We start from the raw sequence: 25,248 nt of genomic DNA, 5'->3' as shown, positions 1-25,248 counted from the left end.
TCTCTTCTATACATCAATCAGCTAACAACTGAAGCTGGGGAGGAGTTAATATATTTTTTTAATCCTAAGCAAAGAAGAAAAAGGGCTTCCCAAGTGGCGCTGGTGGTAAAGAACCTGCCTTCCAATGCAGGGGACTTAAGAAGGGCATGTCAACTCACTCCAGGATTCTTGCCTGGAGAATCCCATGGACAGAAGAACCTGGTGGGATATAATTGATAGGGCCACAAAGAGTTAGGCAAGGCTGACTAAGCACAGCACAAAACAGTGAACATAACAGTAAGACACCAATTAGATTTGAAATTTTTACCTGAAATTCAAATTTAAACAGCAAACAGTTTTTATTTTATCAGCCAAAATAAAAACATGAATTAGAAACACTACCTAAAAACAGCCAGTCCAGGTTCGATGCACGATACTGGATGCTTGGGGCTGGTGCACTGGGACGACCCAGAGGGAGGGTATGGGGAGGGAGGAGGGAGGAGGGTTCAGGATGGGGAGCATGGGTATACCTGTGGCAGATTCATTTCGATGTTTGGCAAAACTAATACAATATTGTAAAGTTTAAAAATAAAATAAAATTAAAAAAAAAGAAAACAATATATATGTACTTTCTATACGACCTTTAGTAAATAGAGACAATAAAAAGTGGATGACAAATTAGAAAACTTTCCATAAACCATGCTGCTGTGGCTGCTGCTAAGTCGCTTCAGTCGTGTCCGACTCTGTGCAACCCCATAGACGGCAGCCCACCAGGCCCCGCTGTCCCTGGGTTTTTCCAGGCAAGAACACTGGAGTGGGTTGCCATTTCCTCCTCCAATGCATGAAAGTGAAAAGTGAAAGTGAAGTCGCTCAGTTGTGTCCGACTCTTAGCGACCCCATGGACTGCAGCCTACCAGGCTCCTCCGTCCATGGGATTTTCCAGGCAAGAGTACTGGAGTGGGGTGCCATCACCTTCTCCCTCCATAAACCATAGCCATCGCCAAAACACACGCTATCAAATTCTCTGTCTCCTACCCTCCACCAGCCAGTGTTAAGTTGAAACAAAGACAGATGAACTGCTGCTTTTTCTGAAGTGACATAAGGCTTATTCTAGATTTTGACAGGGCCTGCATATAACAGAACTCTTAATGGAAGCTGAAATTGTCTTCAATTATACCCAGTGTCTAAAGGTGGGTCAGCCTGGCTTTTTAAGCTCTTAAAATATCTCTGATTTCTGTCAGGGTTACCAAATTAATAGGACTCCATGAACTTTTGTCCTTACTTAAACGTTAAAACTTAGAAGAAAGTACTACATACTGTATGACTTTTTAAAAAGATTTCACATGTTAGGTTTCCAGATGAATTCTGAAGTTTATGCCTAAGAAGGAATTTGAAGAAAATCTGTTATGGGCTTCTCTGTGCCGTGCACTAAGTATTTTAGATATATTCGCTTTAATTCTTAAGACTTCTTAATGAGATGGGTACTACTATCTTCATTTTACTGCTAGGAAAATTGAGTCACAGGATTTTGAAGTTGTTGATTATTTTAAAGTAATCCTTTCTAGGCCTCTCAAATAGTAATGTTACAGTGAAAAGGAAAAAGAGGAAGGAGTTTTATTTCCCTTTCCTGAGAATAAATAAGATAGAACAGTGAGCAGGCCTAACATTCACAGTTTTTACTTTAACACTTCCTCATCTGTCATCTGTAACTAGGTTTGCTTTTCTGCCCCCTAACTCTGCATAAGCTACATTTTGCAATTATTATCCTTTGAAAGTGTTAGTCACATTTGACTCTTTGTGACCCCATGGACTGTAGCCCACCAGGCTTCTCTGTCCATGGGATTCTCCAAGCAAGAATACTGGAGTGGGTTGCCATTTCCTCCTCCAGGGGATCTTCCCATCCCAGGAATAAGACCCTGGTCTCCTGTATTGCAGGCAGATTCTTTACTGTTTGAGTCACCTGGGAAGCCTAGGTGACTTCAACTCTGTGCTAATTACATCCTGGATCTAGTGCTCACCTTTATAGCACTCTCTCTGCAAACCATCTCTTGCATTTTTCTCTTTTTACATATTGGAAAGAAAGGGCAGGGCCACTGGACTGTTGGACTCAATTCCTGGGTTACTGACATCAGTCTATGGCTGTTCTTGAAACAATGCAAGAGAAAGAAGAATACAAGATTCTTACACCTTTGTTCCTCATCACCTACTCCTGACTGGGAGCCCTCATCTTATATAAGCCTCTAGGCTCCTCATGGAGTAGGGAGGGGACAGTTCTTGAGGCATGAGCTAACTATGCTCCCCCCTCCACCAGCTGGGAATTAAAGCCACCTTTCTGTTTCCTCCAAATTCTTCTGCATGTTTTTTATTCAGCTTCGGTGGGCAGAGAAAGCCAAGATTTTGGCCAACAACAGTAAGTGGCCCACCCTGACATGGGAGGGCCTCAAGGCAAGTGGGCTGAAGGTGTAATATTAGTCTTAAAGGATTAGTCTAAATAGGGGTACAGAAGCAAGGGACGTTTTATAGAGATACATTTAAGGTCAAGAAAGTAGGACTGAAAACATATCAGAGGTGACTTATATACACTATGTAGAAGGAAAACCTGCCATTTTGGTTTTTCAATGGAAACAACTGGAAGACGGAATTCAGAGAAGGGGAGTAGAGAAGTCAAGAACACAGAATCTCTTGCGAAAGAGTGGACTCCAAGGGGCAGGCTAGGGTGGGGCCCCCAGAAAGCAACGGAGAGTTTTTTAAAAAAAAAGTGATTGGCAAAGTTTTGGTGGTAATAAAAGTCATTTTGATAATGAGTGATGGATTTCAGTGAGACAAACCTGGAGACAGAACAAGTCAGAAGGTGCATTTCAGTAAGTTAATTATAGCTACTTTGAGTGGATTTTTTTTTTTTTTTTCTGGTTGTGCATGAGGTTTGAGGGATCTCAGTTCTCCAGTCAGGGATTGAATCCAGACCATGACAGTGAAAGCCCAGAATCCTAACTACAATGCAACCAAGAGCCCCTAGGAGTATAAGGAGATCAAACTAGTCCATCCTAAAGGAAATCAACACTGAGTATTCATTGGAAGGACTGATTCTGAAGCTGAAGCTCCAATACTTTTGTCCACCTGATGTGAAGAGCCGACTCACTGGAAAAGATCCTGATGCTGAGAAAGACTGAGGGCGGGAGGGGAAGGGGGCAACAGGGGATGAGATGGTTGGATGGCATCACTGAGTCAGTGGGCATGAGTTTGTGCAAACTCCAGGAGATAGTGAAGGACAGGGAAGCCTGGTGTGCTGCAGTTCATGGGTTGCAAAGAGTCAGGGACAACTGTATAGCAACAAAAATTTGAATTAAACTACTCCATTTCCTAGATTTATATAATCAGAATAAATAAAAAACTAATTTTCTTTAATTATCCAAACATCATATGAGGAGCTCCTTGGACTCTCTATTACTCAGAATTACAATTTTCAATGGTACTATTCAGCTTCAGAGTCATCCTGATGAAAACACAGTGATCCCAGAAACCCCTAAAGATAGTGTGTTTGTCCTCTGTTGAGGTTTAGGTAATTTTTCCACCAATGTGTTGCCACTATTCTAAGTTTATAGTTTTAAAGAAAAGAAATAATTACTTGTTTAAACATGTTTTAATCATCTCTAAAGCAAAGATATTAATTCTGTACCCAAAACTGTTGGAGATAGAATCAGTAGCCATCTAGTTCAATTTCAACATTTATAGAAAAGACAATAACAGCCTAAATTATTAAGTGCCTAGTTATACCTGCCAAAGTTATAATTGCTTTATATGCAGAAACTCTACCTCCCAATGAGTACATGCCAAGTGAGATAAATAGCTTGTTTATGGTGACAACATCAGTAAAAGTAAAGCCACGATTCACACCTACAACCATGCCCAAAGCACCTACTTAACCACCCCTCTCATGACAGAGAAGGGAAGGAAGAGACACTGGCTGATGTGACTAGTTTGTTATTAGGGTGGAGCACAGCCCAGGGCCCTTCCTTAGACACTGTGCCCCATTTTCTGCCCCTTCTGACTCACTGTCTATAAAATAAGAGAATTAACCTCATTTTCTGACACTGAAAATGAATAGAAGATGTTGATATTATTCACCATGCAATGTCTTGGCAACAGCTTAACCTAGGGTCCATTTTAGACCAAGTGTAGAACCATAATCCGGAGAAGGCACTGGCACCCCACTCCAGTACTCTTGTCTGGAAAATCCCATGGATGGAGGAGCCTGGTAGGCTGCAGTCCATGGGGTCACAAAGAGTCGAACACGAATGAGCAACTTCACTTTCACTTTTCACTTTCATGCATTGGAGAAGGAAATGGCAACCCACTCCAGTATTCTTGCCTGGAGAATCCCAGGGATGGAGGAGCCTGGTAGGCTGCAGTCTATGGGGTCGCACAGAGTTGGACACAACTGAAGTGACTTAGCAGCAGCAGCCGCAGAACCATAATCTGTAAGCATCTCCCTAACACCAGAAGGAATGAAGCCCAGCACTGATGTGAGAGCATGGATAGCTTTCTTACTGGGCACTTTGGATTTCAGCTCCCTTACAGCTCTTCTCTGATCCTAAAAGGGACAGGCGCTTAAAGTACTTGAACAGATCAATCACTGTATCTGTTACCAGTGATGTCCTGCAATTAACATCTCTTACCAGGAAAGAGCCTTCACCAGGCCAAATCATCTCAGAAGATCAACCTACCTGTACCCAAAACTGTTGGAGTTAGAACAGTTATATATAGTATATATAACAGTTATATAGTAAATTTATATATATATATAATATATATGATATAAATATTTATATAATATATATTTATATATAATAAATATTTTTATTTTATTTATTTTATATTTATTAAATATAAATAAAATACATAAATATAAATATGTATATATTTATATATTTTATATAAATCTATATAAAATATATAATATATTATATATGTTTACTATATATAAACAGTTATATATAGTATATGTAACAGTTACATAGTAAATTTGCATTTACTATAAAATATTAACTATTCTGTAGTATAGACTCGGTGTTTCTCCTAAAATTAGCAACATAACCCTTTTTTAATTCTGAAAGAGGTAAAAACAAATTTTAGAGATGGTAGGTAAAAAGTCCAAAATTGTGGTTAAAAATCTGCAGCTAAGATGGAGACAAAGAAATTAAAAAGCCCATGAAAAACAGAACAAAAGGAAAATCTACAGCCTGGAGCTTTGGGGGGAAAAACATGCTCAGCAATCCACTTTCCCTAATTGGTCCTGCATACACACGCTCTTTGACATGGGGCAAAACAAACTGGACTCCTAGGACTGCTTGGGGGAGGGAACAAGGATATAAAAAGAAAAACCTTAAAGGGGGGCACCACTCCTATGGGGTTAGTCCGCTCTCACATCTGAGGAGTGTATTTTTTCATGTCACTTGTTTAATAAATCCTGCCTGAGTGAGATTTCTGCTCTGTTGGGTTTTCTTAATATTTATTCTTAATTGATTGATGATTGGTTTACAATATTGGTTTGATTTCTGTCCTACATCAACATGAATTGACCATAGGTATACATATGTCCCCTCCCTCTTGAATCTCCCTTGTTTTAATTTTTTATTATGACAAGACAAAGACAGAGGAAGAGGACCATGCCCGACATAGAAATTAAGCAGTCAGCATTCCTAAAACTTGAAACATACGTTTGGCATGCTATATTCATTTTCTGAATTATGTTACAAACTATCCTTAATGATCAGGTGTCTAAATATGAAACCATGGAGTAGGTTCATTCCTTTCAAAGATGAGAGACAGAGTAAGGCAATTAAGGAAGAAGCTGAAAATATTGAATGCAGCCTTCTATTCAGGGCTTGAAAGAAACTGCCTCTGGCCTACAGAAGAGTTCACTCTGTGATACCTGGGTTTGATCTGAATAATTACACACAGCAGATGTGCCTTTGGGTCAACAGTCTGATATGAAGGAATCACATCTTCATTGAAAGTATTCATGGCTATTCTCTTTCAAGTTCTACCAATGAGTAATGTTTTACAATTTTTACCACGAGCAGTGCAATCACAGACAGTTCCAAAGTAGGTTATAAGGTCAAGTGCAACAGTCCTTTTCATTTCAGACCCCAGGTTTTCCTAAGTGGAGTCTCCTTCATGGTTCCTCCATGCTGGATGATACAATTTTTGGAATCATTCATCAGTTCCCTGATCTCTAGTCAATGTGGCCTTATTTGATTAACTATACTTTCTGTTCAGTTCAGTTTAGTTCAGTAGCTCAGTTGTGTCCAACTCTTTGCAACCCCATGGACTGTGGCATGCCAGGCTTCCCTGTCCATCACCAACTCCCAGAGCTTGCTCAAACTCATGTTCATTGAGTCAGTGATGCCATCCAACCATCTCATCCTCTGTTGTCCCCTTCTCCTCCCCCCTTCAAACTATACTCTACACTATTGAAATCATCATGTCACTGCAGATGAGCATGTAGTTTCCAGATTACCAGATGGTTAAACTCAAGGTTGTCATCATTCAGGGCACCTTATTTATCAGTCCTACTTGCTTGCCAGGTACGAGAAAGCGTTTCTGCAGAAAGAAAGTGCGTGGCTAAGAAAACATCACTGATGAGCTTTCAGTGTTTCCCATTGGTTGACTGATTGCTACTAACAAGTTACAGATATTTAAATGAAGGAAGGTCTGGTTTTTACCTCCCGGAATCTTTGCCCATCAGAATGACTTCTCCTTTTGATTCATAATTCTTATGCAATGAGGGACCTATTGCAATTTAGAAGATGATCATGTCACCTATGGTCTTAGGTAGGATGCCAGGACTGCCAAGCTGTCTGGGTCTCTTTAGGGCTTCATACTGAGGTATAGCGACCTCAAGTAAAGGAAAACATAAAGACTATGGCTAGCAAAAATGACAGTTTCAGGAATTCTAGGGAGCTTAGCATAACACCAAGACTTATCTTATTAGGACATCTCCTATTCAGCCTTCTCCTCCTGCCTTCAATCTTTCCCAGCATCAGGGTCTTTTCCAATGAGTCAGTTCTTTGCATCAGGTGGCCAAAGTATTGGAGCTTCAGCTTCAGTATTAGTCCTTCCAATGAACATTCAGGACTGATTTCCTTTAGAATGGACTGCAGTATCTCCTTGCAGTTCAGGGGACTCTGAAGAGTCTTCTCCAGCTTTTAAGTAATACTACTGCCTAGCAGTGTTACTTAAAAAGCATGGCTGCAATTCCTTTAAAAAAAACACTTTTCCAAAATATCATAAACAAGTGCACTGAACTTTGGAACTCTGCATTTATCAGACTCCAGTCTCGGGAAGTTATTTCCTTCATTATCATTTCATGAAGATTTTTCACGGTTAAAAGATAAATTTTATAATTTCTCCAAGCTCATGGCAATCACTTAGACCTTCAAGCTTGAGCTTATTTGAAGCGGTCATGGATTTTCCTGCTCTCTTCCTCTCTATAGCAAGTGACTTATTTTTCCAAACCTTTCAGTTTAGAGATAATTTTTTTTGAAAGGGAAAAAATAGTGAAATCATAGCTTGATGTTTCTATAATCTAGGGGTACATCAATCCTTTCTAAGGTCCCTAGACCTGAAGTGGCAGAGCTGAGACTTGGATTCAAGACTCTTCACACATAGGCTGTTATCTGCCTGCTATATTTCTATCTGTCCCAATGACTCCATGATTTTATAATCCTCAGTACTGTAAAATAAATAGATAGCTTTTCTCCACAGAACCTTTCATTTATTTTCTAAGTGTTTCAAGTGAACAAAACTAAAAGAAAAAAAAGTGCCCAATCTGAAAGAAATCAATTGCTTAAATGTTATTTCAAACTTGTGGTCTATCTCCATTAGGTTGGCGGTAGCCTTAATTTATCCTGCGTGCTTGTGCTCAGTGGCTTCAGTCGTGTCTGACTCTTTACAACCCTATGGACTGTAGCCTGCCAGGCTCCTATATCCCCAGGCAAGAACACTGCAGAGGGTTGCCATGCCCTCCTCCAAGGGGATCTTGGGGATCCAATCCAGAGATCTAACCCCTGTGTCTTATGACTCCTGAACTGGCAAGAAAATTCTTTACCACTAATACCACCTGGGAAGCCCAATTTATCCTGTAGAAATATGCAAAGTCAAAATGATAAGTTACAGAGTTCAAGTTTATTCAAGGTGTAAAATTAAGCTTTCTTGAGTCACTGTCCCACTACAATGTAGGGGTCAGAGTTTTCTGGGCTATGAGGCAGCCACTAGGTTTTCAAGTGGCTTGTGGATACATATTCCACACAGAGTTTTAGGAGATAAAACAGAAAAATGGAAAAAAAAAAAAAAAAAAAAGGATGTTTTCATTAGTATTCAATCTCATACTAGATATTTGCTCAGGCATCCCCCCCACCCCCACCCCTGCCGCCCCACCCCCGCCGCCCCACCCCCACCCCCACCAGCTTCTCAGTCCCAGAAAGACTCTCATTTTCTGGAATATTTTACACCAGTGAGCCTCTCCCTACCCTGCAGCAATCTCAAGAGTGTCCTAGTTTCTGTGAAGTGAGGCAGACTAAATTCGAAACAATATATCCAGAGTGAAGGCAGACTTAAACGATCTACAAGGGCCAGCCTAGAGCCCATTCACTTACCTCAATAAATTCTACTATGAATCATCCTGAGAAGCAACATTAAGCATATCTATGTTTTAAGACCTATGTTATCACTTTTTGACCCTCTCAGTGTTGGAAACATTCTTTTCTCCAGGAGGAAAGACCTGATTGGCCCTCCTGCAAGGCTATAACGCCTTTTGGACACTGGGATTTGTGCATTCGAGTCATTATTTTTCTCAAAAATTCTCCATTCTACTATGTGTGTGTACACAGTGAAATGGTTTTTATCATGATCCTGAACCTAAGGCGAAAATGTATAATAAATTAGATTCAATTATCTAGAGTGTCTATGTAACTGTAGTACAGCTTTATCAAATTACAGGTACTTATCAGAATGATTCTAGTTTCTCAGAATTAGACATATGAGAAAACTGCAGAGGAGAGGAATCCAGGCTCCCTAAGCAGAAACATTATCCATTTGAGGTTAATGTAGCGTTTATGTCTGCATATAAAGTTGCCCTCATGTGTGACCTAGGATGTCACCTCCCTGAGTCTCCACTACTCATCTGTAAAACTTAGATGTATAAAATTTTGTAAAGTTTTAGACAAAAGTACCAGATCCCCTGACATTTCTTTCATCTCAAAGATCCTACCTGCAGTCTGAAATTAAAAGACACTTGCTTCTTGGAAGAAAAGCTATGACAAACCTAGACAGTGTATTAAAAAGCAGAGACATCACTTTCCCAACAACCATCTAGTCAGAGCTATGCTTTCTCCAGTAGTCATATACAGATGAGACAGCTGGACCATAAAGAAGGCTGAGCACTGAAGAATTGATGCTTTCAAACCGTGGTGCTGGAGAGGACTCTAGAGAGTCCCTTGGACAGCAAGGAGATCAAATCAGTCAATCCAAAAAGAAACAAACTGAATGGTCATTGGAAGGACTGAGGCTGAAGTTGAAGCACCAATATTTTGGCCGCCTGATTCAAAGACTCACTGTAAAAGACTCTTCTGTAAAAGACTCACCAACTCACTGTAAAAGATTCTTGAGTGCAGGAGGAGAAGGGGGCGACAGAGGTTGAGATGGTTGGATAGCATCACCGACTCAATGGAGATGAATTTGAGCAAATTCTGGGAGATGGTGAAGGACAGGGAAGCCTGGTGTGCTGCAGTCCATTGGGTTGCAAACAGTCAGACACGAATGTGTGAATGAACAATAGCAACACTGTGGAATTGCTCCTTAGTGGACATAAATGATTTAATTTTTATTAGAGAATTTTGATAAAATGTGTTTCATATATATTGATGCATTTGATGTCTAAAACTTGCCACCTCATCAAAAACCTTGAGTGATGAGAGACTGATAATTTTCTAAGGAACTGTTATAAGTCAAGATAAAGAAGGCATTATTTTCAGTTTTTTTGCACTGTGTCAATGCATTGAGCTTTTCTTTTTTAATCAAGAGCAGAGGGATATTGAGATATCAAAAAAGAACTGTTTTAAATACCAAATTTTTTTTTTTTTTTATTAAAGCTCACTAGCTGAGGTTTGCTGACAAGGGGAATAATCATACAATATAAGCTTTTATTTCATCAGAGAAAGTCATTCCTACCCAAGACCTGAAGCCCAGGATCCAGAAAATGGTTTCAAATGAGTAACAATCCTACTCAAAACAGCTGTCTGCGAGGAAAATAAATGGGATTTAATCTGCCATAAAGTGGATTGTGCAATTTATTTTTTCTTGAGGAAATCATGCCTTGTGACATCAGTGAGCTGCAGCAGCTTTGCTTTGAAAAGAAGCATCCTATTCTTTGCCAAACCTATATTAATTCACCCACATGGAGTTTTTCATCCAGAAAAAGCAACTGGAAAGCTAGAGGGGCTTACCCACACCCACCGCCTGAGGGTGGGAATTGCCCTTCTCTGTCTTTAAAAGGCCTGATTTAAAACATGAGCCCTAAATAATTATTCAGTTCAGAGAGAGGTTTTAAGATGGTTCCCTATGAAAGTTGAAATACATTAAATTATATATTAATGTTCTACAAAAAATGACAATGTTCAATTAATTGACAATGATTTACAAAATTATATATTAATGTTCTAGAAAAGATGACATTAATGTTCTACAATGACAATCTCATACACCTTAAACTAACATTAAGAAGATAATAAAACTGTGAAAGAGCAAAATGCTAGTTATAAAAATGACAATTAGATGAGATGTATCATTATTTTAAATGAAAATAATTTTAAATGCTTAAAGCCAATGAATAGAGGAAATACAAATACTTTTAAATCTCAAATGGACTATATTTTCTGTATAGCATTTTTAAAGATCTCACAGGAGTTACATTATTTTTTAATTTATTTCAATTAATTAAATACACAGAATATTTTAAGTGACAAAGAAAGAGAAAGCAATAATAAAATTTTTCAACTGTGAAATATGCTTTAATATTTGTTACCTAACTACAGCCCAACTAGCCAATCAAACTTAAGTGTGCCTCTTCATTCTATTACACGTTTTCCAAGATACTTATTTTTGGTGCTCAAAATTCATCTAGAACTGGTCCATTCTGACACTCTAGTCTCAAATTCTACATTAGAACATTTAAAAAACAGTTTTTAATTAACACTACATAAAATGCCTATTAGTATGAAAGTCTCAGCAAATTTATTTTTATTCAGTTAAATATAAGTTTTACTCAAAGTGAACTGAAATAAATTTCATCAAATTTGATATATTATGATTTTATTTAGAAGACAGACAAATGTAATCCCCAAAGTTCTGAACCTTCTCACTTCAGTTCAGTTGCTCAGTCAAGTCTGACTCTTTGTGACCCCAGGAACCTCAGCATGCCAGGCCTCCTTGTCCATCACCAAATCCCAGAGTCCACCCAAACCCATGTCCATTGAGTCGGTGATGCCATCCAACCATCTCAGCATCTGTTGTCCCCTTCTCTTCCTGCCCTTAATCTTTCCCAGCATCAGGGTCTTTTCAAATGAGTCAGCTCTTTGCATCAGGTGGCCAAAGTATTGGCGTTTCAGCTTCAACATCAGTTCTTCCAATGAACACCCAGGACTGATCTCCTTTAGGATGGACTGGTTGGATCTCCTTGCAGTCTAAGGGACTCTCAAGAGTCTTCTCCAACACCACAGTTCAAAAGCATCAATCCTTTGGTGCTCAGCTCTCTTCACAGTCAAACTCAAACATCCATACATGACCACTGGAAAAACCATAGCCTTGACTAGATGGACCTTTGTTGGCAAAGTAGTATCTCTGCTTTTCAATATGCTATCTAGATTGGCCATAACTTTCCTTCCAAGGAGTAAGCATCTTTTAATTTCATGGCTGCAGTCACCATCTGCAGTAATTTTGGAGCCCAGAAAAATTAAGTCTGTCACTGATTCCACTGTTTCCCCATCTATTTGCCATGAAGGGATGGAACTGGATGCCATGATCTTAGTGAATGCTGAGCTTTAACCAACTTTTTCACTCTCTTCTTTCACTTTCATCAAGAGGTTCTTTAGTTCTTCTTCACTTTCTGCCATAAGGGTTGTGTCATCTGCATATCTGAGGTTATTGATATTTCTCCTGGCAATCTTGATTCCAGCTTGTGCTTCATCCAGTCCAGCATTTCTCATGATGTACTCTGCATAGACGTTAAATAAGCAGAGTGATAATATACAGCCTTGATGTACTCCTTTTCCTATTTGGACCCAGTCTGTTGTTCCATGTTCAAACTGTTGCTTGCTGACCTGCATCTAGGTTTCTCAAGAGGAAGGTCAGGTGGTGTGGTATTCCCATCTCTTTCAGAATTCAAAGTTTGTTGTGATCCACACAGTCAAAGGCTTTAGTATAGTCAATAAAGCAGAAATAGATGTTTTTTCTGGAACTTTCTTGCTTTTTTGATGATTCAGCAGATGTTTGCAATTTGATCTCTGGCTCCTCTGCCTTTTCTAAAACCAGTTTGAATCTTCTAGTGCCAGTCATATAAAGACTAATTCATGAACCAATTCATCAAGAATAACACATGCCTTTATAGTATCCTCATCTGCAAAATAAGTACCTACTTAAAATAATTTGTCTCTATCTGAGTAAAGAAAGCATTCCAATGGTCATCATGAGGGTCGTGATCCTCATGAGCATTTGTAACCCTCAGGAAAAATCCCCAAAGCTGGAGGGGTTATTTACTTGCTCTACCGAAGAAAAGAGAGCACCAAGATGCTAGTCTGAATTTTACAATAAAGATGGGGCTCGGCAAGGACACATACCTCTCATTAATGTGTCAGATATGTCCTTAGTTTACATAGACATTTATATCATGTGAGACTGTATTTTAATTTAAAGGAAAGAGAAAGAGAGAGACTTGCTCCTTGGAAGGAAAGCTATGACAAACCTAGATATCATATTAAAAAGCAGAGGCATCACTTGGCCATTCTTGTAGTCAAAGCTATGATTTCTCCAGGAGTCATGTATGGATGTGAGAGTTGGGTCATAAAGAAGGCTGTGTGCCAAAGAATTGATGTTTTTGAATTGTGGTGTTGGAGAAGACTCTCAAGAGTCTCTTGGACTGCAAGGAGATAAAACCAGTCAATCCTAAAAGAAATCAACTCTGAATATTCATTGGAAGAACTGATGCTGAAGCTTCAAACACTTTGGTCACCTGATGTGAAGAGCTGACTCATTGGAAAAGACCCTGATACTGGGAAAGACTGAGAGCAGGAGGAGAAGAGGGTGACAGAGGATGAGATGGTTGCATGGCATCACCCACTTGATGCACATGAGTTCGAGCAAGCTCTGGGAGATACTGAAGGACAGGGAAGCCTGGCATGCTGCAGGCCATGTAGGTGCAGAGAGGCAGACACGGCTCAACAACTGAACAACAAAGAGGATGAGAAATCCTACGAGTGCTTTGTCTTTCAAGACAGATTATATTGAAGCATATTCTGCCACTGATGAGTAGTACTCTTATTTTATGAATACAAATAGACATTTTTATGACTTGATTTTGTGTTTTAGAATTTCCAAAACACACCCTTTAGACGCTGATGCTGGGAAACATTGAAGGCAGGAGGAGAAGGGTACGACAGAGGATAAGATGGTCGGATGACAATATGGACTCAATGAATATTAGTTTGAGCAAATTCCAGGAGATAGAGGACAGAGGAGCCTGGCGTGCTGTAGTCCATGGGGTCACAAAGAGTTGGACACAACTTAGTGAACAGGACAACTCTTTAGAAATTGCCATGCTGGTTTTCCTCTGATACTGATAACATGCAACTGATCTACATTCATATTCATGCCCCAGAAAACAGTACCCCTCTACATTCTGGACACACTTCCAGTGATAAATGCTAAATAATCACTAAAACAGAACTGTCATTATATGGCATGATATGCAAATATCAGAAATCAATATTCTTTCTTTCACTTCTATAGCAGATGATAACAAATTTCTAAATAGAAAAGAATGCAATTGAATTTTATAACATTTTCTCAGTTCCTGCTACTTATTAGCTTTTAATATTATATTTTGACTTTAAAATGCAATTACCTTTCAACTTAAAATCTGAATAATAAATCGAAACAATTTCAAGATTCATTTACCGTGACTGGCGCTCAATAAATCTGAGACATAAAAATGGCTCGTCTTGCAGTCTCGTAGACTATTTGACAGAAAACCAGCACACATGCATTTTTGTTGACTGTCATCTCTGAATGTTTATATGCACTTAATGTTAGTGTCTTATTATGTAAAATAGAAGTGCATTACCATTTTTCATCTATTTTACAATCTTCTCATGCCGATGATATCTTTCAACTTTGAATAGTTGTAAAACTTGTGCCTACTGATTTGTCTGATTATGGCAACTTTCCTTAATGGTATAAAAGAGTATTTAAGTAAAATAGAATTTGAAATTCAAGAATTCAAGACTTGTCAATACCATTTGTAAAATGACTTAAACATTTTCAATATTTTAAAGATTTATAGACACTTTTATCTATGTTAAGAATCTAAGATTTTGATGGTAATAGGGACCTTAAAGAAACTGCATGTGTGTGTATGTGTGGCTATACACATACATATGGTATCTGAATTTGACAATAAAATTTTTAAATGGCTTCAAAGCAAAATAGACCTGCAAAATATTGGAAGGCATATGTGTTAACAAAGAATGAACTTTGGCTGGGGAGGAATAACAGCAGTAACCTGACATTCAACATAAAATTGTTGTAAAATGAGTCCATAAGAAGGCAGAGTAAATGTCTACAGATTTGTGAAAATTTCAACATTTTTTCAAATAAATGTACTCACAAATGTTCCATAAAATAATGTAGAGGTAATACTATAGAATTCCCATCCCAAATGTCCCGTTATAAATTTATAAATCCACCATCAATTAAATGCTAAATAATAAGAACAAATAGAAAAATGTATGTCATAATAGTATGGATAAGAAACAGAAGGTTTTGTAAGATATTTATGCAGCTATATTACTCACTGAAGCATTAGTCCCAGTTCTGAGACACATGACCGATATTCTGAAACCTTGATTTTCACAACAGTGACATGTAGATTTTGTTGGAATGAAGATTCTGGTATGTCCGGGTGGAGCCTGGGGGTCTGACAGGATGACAAGCGTCAGTCCCAGTTCTGAGACACATGACCGTTATTCTGAAACCTTGATTTTCACAACAGTGACATGGAATAAAGATTCTGGTATGTCTGGGTGGAGCCTGGGGGTCTGCCAGGATGACGAGTCTCAATGTGATCCTGATGTTGCGGGTCCAAGGACCACACTTTTTGAGGAGTGAGGACCTATGCTTTCTGGGGAAGAGTAAACTGGATTTCATTAAGGTTGCTGATTTTGCTAAGATAGGAAGGATGGTTTCAAGGTTCTGCTTTTCTTTCTAACTAGAATATGCAGAATGATAGGTGTTTGTGAATCTCAAACACTCAGCTCCCTTCTTTTTCTGTCCAGGAAGTTTGAAACAAGCAGGCACCAGAGTGTCTGTGAGTGTGTGTGTGTGTGTGCGTGCGCTCACGCGTGCATGCGCACACGTGTGTGTAACTATGTATGTGTGTCTGTGCACAATGTCCAGGCACAGCAGCGCCCCACCCCTGCCCCCACCTGTGTTAAAGGAAATGTGTCAGCAACTGTCCTGCGAGGTCCCTTGGTTTGAACTTGAATTCATCTAAGCGCACCAAGTTTAGAGAATTGTCAGGTTCAAATATGCCCCGTCTCTGAGGCTAAGCTGCAGCTTTGTTCACACATTTCAACATTTTCCATGTAAATGCCGCAAAGGTTGCCTGGAATTTGGAGATAAGCCTAGGATTAGTCCTGCTTTAAAGTCATCATGAAGCCTCGTTAGAGGCTTCAAGTTAAGTTGTTAAATGTATTTCTGAGAACTTACTAGAAAAAAAAATGCTAACTTTGGTGAGCTTCAGACAGCAAAAACTGTGCTGGCTTTGAAATTTTACCTGCAGGCCTACACCTTCCTGATTTTATAGACAGCAGGCTTACATTCTGAGGCTAAAACAATAGTCTGTTTACCAAGCCCACAGCAGAAAATATCTAAACCAAGACGTGCTCACATGTTCCTTTTTTTTTTTTTAAGCATTTTGATAACTAGGTCAACTGGATAAATCCAAGCTGATTTTTAAAAATCACTTTGCAATATTTATAACAATTCTATAGTTTGAAAATACTTTATCATTTTTCTCTATTGCTATGAAACCAGTTTTAAAGAATTCACAATCAGAATGATTCTGGAACCATGAATTTCAAGGGATATTACAGTCATGCTATTAACATGGCTACCATGTTGGCTCTGTTTTTTCAGATGTAGCTGTTCTATTGACCTGGAAGACATAAAATAGAAAGCAGTAATGTTTGATTAAGTCTTACCAAAATATTATCACCTATAGCTAAAGGACATTAGAGAATCAGAAGAGCTGTAGGGCAAAGGTGTTAAAATGCATACTAAACAGACCTGGAGCTAGAATGTATTTCTGAAAATAAACATGAAGTGTAATGTTTCAGAAATAATCTCTCTTTTTTTTTTCTTTTTTTTGCTTTCATTTTTTTTTCTTTTTAAATTTTATTTTATTTTAAACTTTACATAATTGTATTAGTTTTGCCAAATATCAAAATGAATCTGCCACAGGTATACATGTGTTCCCCACCCTGAACCCTCCTCCCTTCTCCCTCCCCATACCATCCCTCTGGGTCGTCCCAGTGCACCAGCCCCAAGCATCCAGTATCGTGCATCGAACCTGGACTGGCAACTCGTTTCATACATGATATTTTACATGTTTCAATGCCATTCTCCCAAATCTCCCCACCCTCTCCCTCTCCCACAGAGTCCATAAGACTGTTCTATACATCAGTGTCTCTTTTGCTGTCTCGTACACAGGGTTATTGTTACCATCTTTCTAAATTCCATATATATGCGTTAGTTTTTTTTTCTTTCTGGCTTACTTCACTCTGTATAATAGGCTCCAGTTTCATCCACCTCATTAGAACTGATTCAAATGTATTCTTTTTAATGGCTGAGTAATACTCCTTTGTGTATATGTACCATAGCTTTCTTATCCATTCCTCTGCTGATGGACATCTAGGTTGCTTCCATGTCCTGGCTATTATAATCAGTGCTGCGATGAACATTGGAGTACACGTGTCTCTTTCCCTTCTGGTTTCCTCAGTGTGTATGCCCAGCAGTGGGATAGTTGGATCATAAGGCGGTTCTATTTCCAGTTTTTTAAGGAATCTCCACACTGTTCTCCATAGTGGCTTGAAGGAGAACAAAATATCCCCTATATTTTCTTGTACTTTATAATTTGTCTAGAATATTTGATTTTTAAAGAATTGATGGGGAAAAAAACCTTCTGATTTCTGAGTTATACCAAAAAAATCATAAAGTATAATAGCTTTTAAAAATATGGATATAAATCATATCTAACTAATAAACAGGGAAAACTTCTTTGTCTTTGAGGCTCTGTAAATATGAGATGGCTGGGGATATCTTCCTCCTCTTCTAATAGTAAAAACAGTCCTGAATGAGTTTTGATGAACATTAAGATCACAGACATAATTTAGGAAGATAATATGCTCTATTTATCCTCTTTGTGTTGAAATTCTAAAATTTATATTTTTTTCTTCAATATGTGTAAAACTACCTGCTTATTGGTAAAACTGTTTTTTTTTTTAATGTTAATGCAGTACTAATTTTTCTACCATGTTATAAATGACTACAATTTGCCTTCATATGCCTTCTATGGAAGTAGGACTTTGATTGCACCTGGGGATGGCAGGGGGACAGATAGATGTGTGGGTGGATGGATGGACAGATAGACAGAATGATTGACTGATTCAATCTTGTAAAAATGAATTGATTAAATTGAGAGGATTGCCTCACAAAAGCATGGAGAATATTGATGCTGTTTTTCAGGACAGTATTTGTTGAGGAGTAGCCAGAAACTGAAAACAGTTGCTCTCCTATGGAGCACAGTTCCTGTATCAGCCAAGGAGGTCTCCATCATAGCCTCCCTGGATAGCTTAGATAACTAAGCTTCATTTATCCACATTTGTTAAAGAAATTTGAGACACCAAGAGGTTCATTTACCCCAAATCATACAGTTCATTGTCAGCATGAGGATTCTAACCTGTGTTTATTATGTTGATTTTCTAGATTTCCCACAATTCAGAAAGTGACAGTGATGCTTTTAAACACCAATATTTTATCAGATGAGATTCTGTAATGGGAAACAAAAATTTGAAAGGAAGGTTTCTCCTATTCTATACACCAGGGATGGCCATGAACCCTGACATTCTATCAGATGGGATTCTGTAACCTGAAACAACAATTTGAAAGGAAGGTCTCTCCTATGTCATAACCTTTAGAATTATGATATAATATAAAATATTATTAAGGTATTTTTATCATGTCTTTCAAAGTTTACTCCTACACGTATCATCAGACTTGTGAAATGAAAAGCAATATTTCCTAAAACTTCCCCTTTTGAAAATTTAATGATTATAAAATAATACTTCCACTTGATCACTCCCAGAAATAGAATAACTAAAGGAAAGGTGTACGAAAGCATTACAATCATTGTTAGGGGAAGCACACTGACTGAAACCACCAGGCAGCACAGTAACCATGTACCCGAGTTATCTTACCACAGGAGGGCTTGCTAAGGAACATGGAACGAAAAAGCCACCACCAACCAGAAGAGTTAGGGAAAGGTTAAAGAGAGACCCCGCACGTCTGACCGCCTCCCAGAATCCTTCTTGCTGGCATCCATCTTGGCCAAACAAGGCGTGCACCACCGGGAAGGACTCTGAGTCAGAATGATTGGCTAAGGACAACCCGGAAACTAATCCCATCACCATAAAGCCCAAGACTGCAAGCCACTGTAGCAGAGCAGTTCTCCTTACCCTACTGCTTCCCCTCACACCCCCCCCCCCCCCAGCCCCTGGGCGCCCTTTCCCAATAAAATCTCTTGCTTTATCAGCACATGTGTTCCTCGGACTATTTATTTCCGAGTGTTAGACAAGAGCCCAGTTTCAGACCTTGGAAGGGGTCCCCCTTTCTGCAACATAATGATTCTCCTTAAAAACGTCTGCTAGGAAAGTCAAAATCACCACCACACTCCCAGCTAATACTATTTGTGTTGTTTCACTTCATGAAAAGCAACGACATTGACCATTCTGAACACACTTCTTTTCCAGGAACATGCTCTGTAGAAGGGATTGGCCATCGGAGTTGCTACTACAGAGAGATTCAAAAATCAAGACCACTCTTTTCTCCCTCTTCAAGGACTTTCCATTGGAAAGCACCTTTGAGAAATGTTCAGCAAAAAAATGCTCTACAAGCCATGATTTGCTGCTAGCGAGTGTCTCCTCTCTATTATCCTCAGGTCAAAATTCTGTTGTTGGACATACTTTACCAAGACAAAGCTAATTATGTAGGAAATTCTCTACAGATACACTGTCTTATTTCTCTTGGTACCAGTCAACCAAAAAATACCATTTATTTGGTGAGGTACCTACCATCCCAGATCTTTACTCCCTTTTTCATTCTTTTATTTAAAAGCAAAGTTTTAGCTTTAACACATGAAATGTGCATTTTTAGCCTGAGGTAATAATGACCATTTTGAAACAAGTAGCCTCAATTAAAATAAAAAAAGAAGCTTCTGTGTTATTTAAATTAATTTTAATGAGTGCATTTAATTTTAAGTAATTCTTAGATACTTATTTAACACATATTTACCTAAGAAATGCAAGGCAAAAGGTACTTTGAAATCAACCTGAATTACCAAGTTGGTAGTTTAGTATTTAACAGAACAACAGACAACTTTCTTTTGTCACATAAACTGCAACACATACAAATAGACCACGAATCCTGAATCAGTATTTGAAGTGAATCTTGCAGACAAAAACATTACAGAAACCTCAAAGCTAACACACCAAGCGGTTTTACTTTTATAGAATTTTTAAGTACTATGAAGAATAGTTTTCTGTGTGCAAATGAAATTTCCCAAACTGCAATTAATTCATAGAAACTCAAGATGCATTCTCTTGTAAGACATAGGAAAAATAAACTTGTTTACTGCCATTCTTAAACACACACAGTATAGTTAAACCAAACTCCTTCATACAAAGAAACAGAAGGTAGATGAATATCTTTAGAAAAAGTTTCTGCCTGTCCATCAGCCAAGATAGAAAGATTTTACTTATCCTGTAATATTAACAATTCCTGTATTTAGAGCAAATATGATTTATCAAATCCTAAACTCAAGAAACTTTCTATTATCATATTCCCCTGACTTACTAAACAAATTGTGTTCATCAGAATAGTAAAAAAACAGTAAAACAATGCTAAATTTTCTAATACTCTGCACTCCAGGCCTTTTTGCTGTTATTGTTCAGATACAATAAAATAGCTAAAATCGCCAAGTCAAAATATTTCTTTGTGTTACTTACCATTTCCAGTATTTATGAAATAACAGAAGCACAGCCTGGAGAAACCATCTTGCTAGTAAACAACAGAGCAGATCTTTTTCAGAAATGGGAACAGGTTTTATGGTTCTACTGGAATATATCACCATTCATATGTACTCACCATATTTCACAGTTTTTTCTAAAGCTGAAGATAGAACTTAAGACATTCTGCCAACACCTACCTAATTCACAATAGAAATGCAATGTAAATTTCTTACAGATACCGCAAATGATGCCAATAACTTATCCATTTCGTTTTGCATTTGGCCAACATTTTACAAAATCACATCAGCACAGCATAGACAAAACTTCATAATCACCTTTCAGATAGAATCAGCAAGAAGCCATTGTAACAATCCTCTGCCTTATTTTAAAAGCCTGTAACAATTATGTAGGTGATAACAGAATCACATAAAATGGTATCAACAGTGACTTACCTCTATCACTGAAGTCATCAACCAGGATGATTTCTGCGATCAGACTCTCCGGGGTTCGGTTGATGATGCTGTGTATGGTCCGGAGGAGGGAAGTCCAGCCTTCGTTATGGAATGGGATAATGATGCTGGTGTTTGGCAGCCTTTCCAGGTACATCTTGTGCTTACAGCTGGAGTTGAAAGAGGAGGGCAAGGCTATGTTAGATGCAAAATGGTAGTACATTTTATATTGCCATTGACTTACTGTGTTATCAGACAACTGTGAAAATTAGACTTTGCCTAATGATTTCCCAGCCAGAGCTTCTACATCATTACAGATACTCTACCCATGCTTGGGATTTATTAATGATTCCCTTTCACATCCACTCTCTTTTTTGTTTTTTGAATGTGTCAATTTCACATTTATTCAGTTACAGATAATGTGTCTCAACTCAACAAGGTTAAATAAGAAGCTCTGTTGGACTATAAAACCAGATGAATAGTTTATTCCAGTGATTCTGAGTTGATTTTGCCATAATTTCCTCAGCTATGCCCTCCTTTGTATATTGACTTCATCTGTGCTTTTCTATACCAGTGGCTCAAAAAGCAGGTAAGAATTGCACTGAAATGTCATGTTCTTCTTAATATATATTTTCTCTATTGCGATCTAATAGTAATGAGGACAAATTTTATGTATTAACATCATTTCCATTGAGCACATGGTTAATGTTTGGGTGGATTTCTGGGAAGTTTAACTTCTGTAATATCTATGCCCAAATAATCAGTTAAAGTTGGGTTATGTCTCCATGGCTGGCAGTGTTTAGGCTCTAGGGGAGAAAAGAGACTTAAAGTGAAAGAAGTGAAAATTTAATCTTAAATAATCACATACTGATACAACCTCATGGTTGAGACTACAGTGAGATTCAAATCATGACATTATGACCTTCCTTATGAGAACTATACTGATCTCATATTTCTGTTATCACTGTGAAGTAATCTGAGATGCCAAATACGAAGTAGGCTTTAACTCTGGGCATAGTTACAAGCAATTTAGTATATGTCATGGCTATGCTTTCAATATTCTGGATTTATTTAAGTAATTTATAAATAGGGCAGAAAACTGGGTCTCAAATCTCATTTAATTTTTAGTTCAGCATTGGTCATATTTGCCCAAGCTTTATGAAGGATAATGAATTCACTTGTTGGTGAAACATTTGAGTTACTTTAAAAATAATACAGAATGAAATTTTCATCAATTATCAAAATTCAGTTATTTTCCTGATATGGACAACCTGAAGACAAAAGAGAGAGCAAAAATCTGGAAACAGACACAGTTTCTGCTTAAAAGCAAGAACATCTAATAATTTGTCTTTTGCCAGAAATGGCTACTGTTTAATTTATGAGAAAACAAAACAAAGTATAAATTTTGAAACATGCATAGATTCTACCAGTATGTATAGAAACATGCCAGAATATTCAAGACATTACCTACAATATGTTTTTAGTCAATTACTTCAATACTTTATTTTACTATCATCTCAATAGGATAACTTAAATATCACTGTGGATATAAAATAGATCTTGTCTTACGGCTTCAGATAATAGAATATTAGTATAATGCAATTACGGAGAGGGCAATGGCACCCCACTCCAGTACTCTTGCCTGGAAAAACCATGGACGGAGGAACCTGGTGGGCTGCAGTCCATGGGGTCGCTAAGAGTCAGACACGACTGAGCGGCTTCACTTTCACTTTTCACTTTCATGCATTGGAGAAGGAAATGGCAACCCACTCCAGTGTTCTTGCCTGGAGAATCCCAGGGACAGGGAAGCCTGGTAGGCTGCCATCTATGGGGTCACACAGAGTCGGACACGACTGAAGTGACACAGCAGCAGCATAATGCAATTAAAGAAAAAAATTAATTATCCTGGAAGTTATAATAAAATGACATACTTTTAGACAAATAATTTAAATATAAAAATATAGATATTTCTTTCTATCTTGTCACTTTATTATCACTTTATTTGATTTCAGATTTTAAAAATTGTAAAAATATTTATAAAAATGGTAGATTTCAATGTTTTCAAATACAATTGAGAGAACTAGGAAAAAACCATCAAAATGATACCATGAAATGGGCATAAAAGCCCTATAAAAGACATGCTCTTTAAAGAACCAGGGCTTCCCTGGTGGCTCAGTGGTAAAGAATCCACCTGCAATGTAGGAGACCCATGTTCGATCTCTGGGTCAGGAAGATCCCCTGGAGGAAGGAATGGCAATCCATTTCAGTATTCTGACCAGGAGAACTCTATGGATAGAGAAGCCTGGCAGGTTAAAGTTCATGGGGTCACAGTCAAACACGACTGAGTGATTTTCACAAAGGAACATATTCCTTTAGGGATAACATAAAATGATTTTAAAGAGCAATATATGAAACATACGTGTCAGTGATTTCCAAGAGTATAGTGAGAAAGGTGCTTTCACATATAATGAACAAAGATGGAAAAGAGTGCTAAAGGAATTCAGTGCATTTTGTCATGATTACAGAGTTACCCATTCAACAAAGCCAGAGACCTGAGACAAAGGTGTTTTCCTATATCAACATTCAGTTCAGTTCAGTTCAGTCACTCAGTCATGCCTGACTCTTTGTGACCCCATAGACTGCAGCATGCCAGGCTCCCCTGTCCATCACCAACTCTGGGAGCTCACTCAAAATCATGTCCATTAAGTCAGTGATGCCATCCAACCATCTCATACTCTGTCATCCCCTTCTCATCCTGCCTTCAATCTTGCCCAGCATCAGAGTCTTTTCCAGTGAGTCAGTTCTTCACATCAGGTGGCCAACGAATTGGAGCTCCATTTGAATACAGAGTTCCAAAGAATAGCAAGGAGAGATAAAAAAGCCTTTCTCTGCAATCAATGCAAAGAAATAGAAGAAAACAATAGAATGGGGAAGACAAGAGATCTCTTCAAGAAAATTAGAGATACCATGGGAACATTTCATGCAAAGATGGGCTCAATAAAGGACAGAAATGGTAGGGACCTAACAGAAGCAGAAGATATTAAGAAGAGGTGGCAAGAATACACAGAAGAACTGTACAAAAAGATCTTCACGACCCAGATAATCATGATGGTGTGATCACTCACACTCACCTAGAGCCAGACATCCTGGAATGTGAAGTCAAGTGGGCCTTAGGAAATACCACTATGAACAAAGCTAGTGGAGGTGATGGAATTTAAGTTGAGTTATTTCAAATCCTGAAAGATGATGCTGTGAAAGTGCTGCACTCAATATGCCAGCAAATTTGGAAGACTCGGCAGTGGCCACAGGCCAGGGAAAGGTCAGTTTTCATTCCAATCCCAAAGAAAGGCAATGCCAAAGAATGCTCAAACTATTGCACAATTGCACTCATCTCACATGCTAGTAAAGTAATGTTCAAAATTCTCCAAGCCAGGCTTCAGCAATACATTAACCATGAACTTCCATATGTTCAAGCTGGTTTTAGAAAAGGAAGAGGAACCAGAGATCAAATTGCCAACATCATCTGGATCATTGAAAAAGCAAGAGAGTTCCAGAAAAACATCTATTTCTGCTTTATTGACTATGCCAAAGCCTTTGACTATGTGGATCACAACATACTGCAAAAATTTTGAAAGAGATGGAAATACCAGACCACCTGACCTGCCTCTTGAGAAATCTGTATGCAGGTCAGGATGCAACAGTTAGAGCTGGACATGGAACAACAGACTGTTTCCAAATAGGAAAAGGAGTACGTCAAGGCTGTATATTGTCACCCTGCTTATTTAACTTATATGCAGAGTAATCATGAGAAATGCTGGGCTGGAAGAAGCACAAGCTGGAATCAAGAGTTCCAGGAGAAATATCAATAACCACAAATATGCAGATGACACCACCCTTATGGTAGAAAGTTAAGAAGAACTAAAGAGCCTCTTGATGAAAGTGAAAGAGGAGAGTGAAAAAGTTGGCTTAAAGCTCAACATTCAGAAAACTAAGCTCATGGCATCCAGTCCCATCACTTCATGGCAAATAGATGGGGAAACAGTGGAAACAGTGGCTGAATTTATTTTTCTGGGCTCCAAAATCACTGCAGATGCTGAGTGCAGCCATGAAATTAAAAGGCGCTTACTCCTTGGAAGGAAAGTTATGACCAACTTAGACAGCATGTTAAAAAGCAGACACATTACTTTGTCAACAAACGTCCATAT

At 38.3% G+C, this 25,248-nt stretch overlaps 1 protein-coding gene across 1 annotated transcript in view; it reads right to left on the bottom strand.

Annotated features, from left to right (window-relative positions):
- GALNTL6 (polypeptide N-acetylgalactosaminyltransferase like 6) overlaps positions 1-25,248 on the bottom strand; it is a 1,476,265-nt gene that overhangs the window by 791,297 nt on the left and 659,720 nt on the right. Inside the window, exon 4 of the mRNA XM_025281307.2 lies at positions 21,047-21,213. Within this exon, the coding sequence (XP_025137092.2) occupies positions 21,047-21,213 (167 nt within the window). The remainder of the gene's footprint in view (positions 1-21,046; positions 21,214-25,248) is intronic.

This window comes from Bubalus bubalis, chromosome 3 (genome assembly GCF_019923935.1).
Source record: "Bubalus bubalis isolate 160015118507 breed Murrah chromosome 3, NDDB_SH_1, whole genome shotgun sequence".
NCBI lineage: Eukaryota > Metazoa > Chordata > Mammalia > Artiodactyla > Bovidae > Bubalus > Bubalus bubalis.
This window is presented reverse-complemented; position numbering and strand designations above follow the sequence as displayed.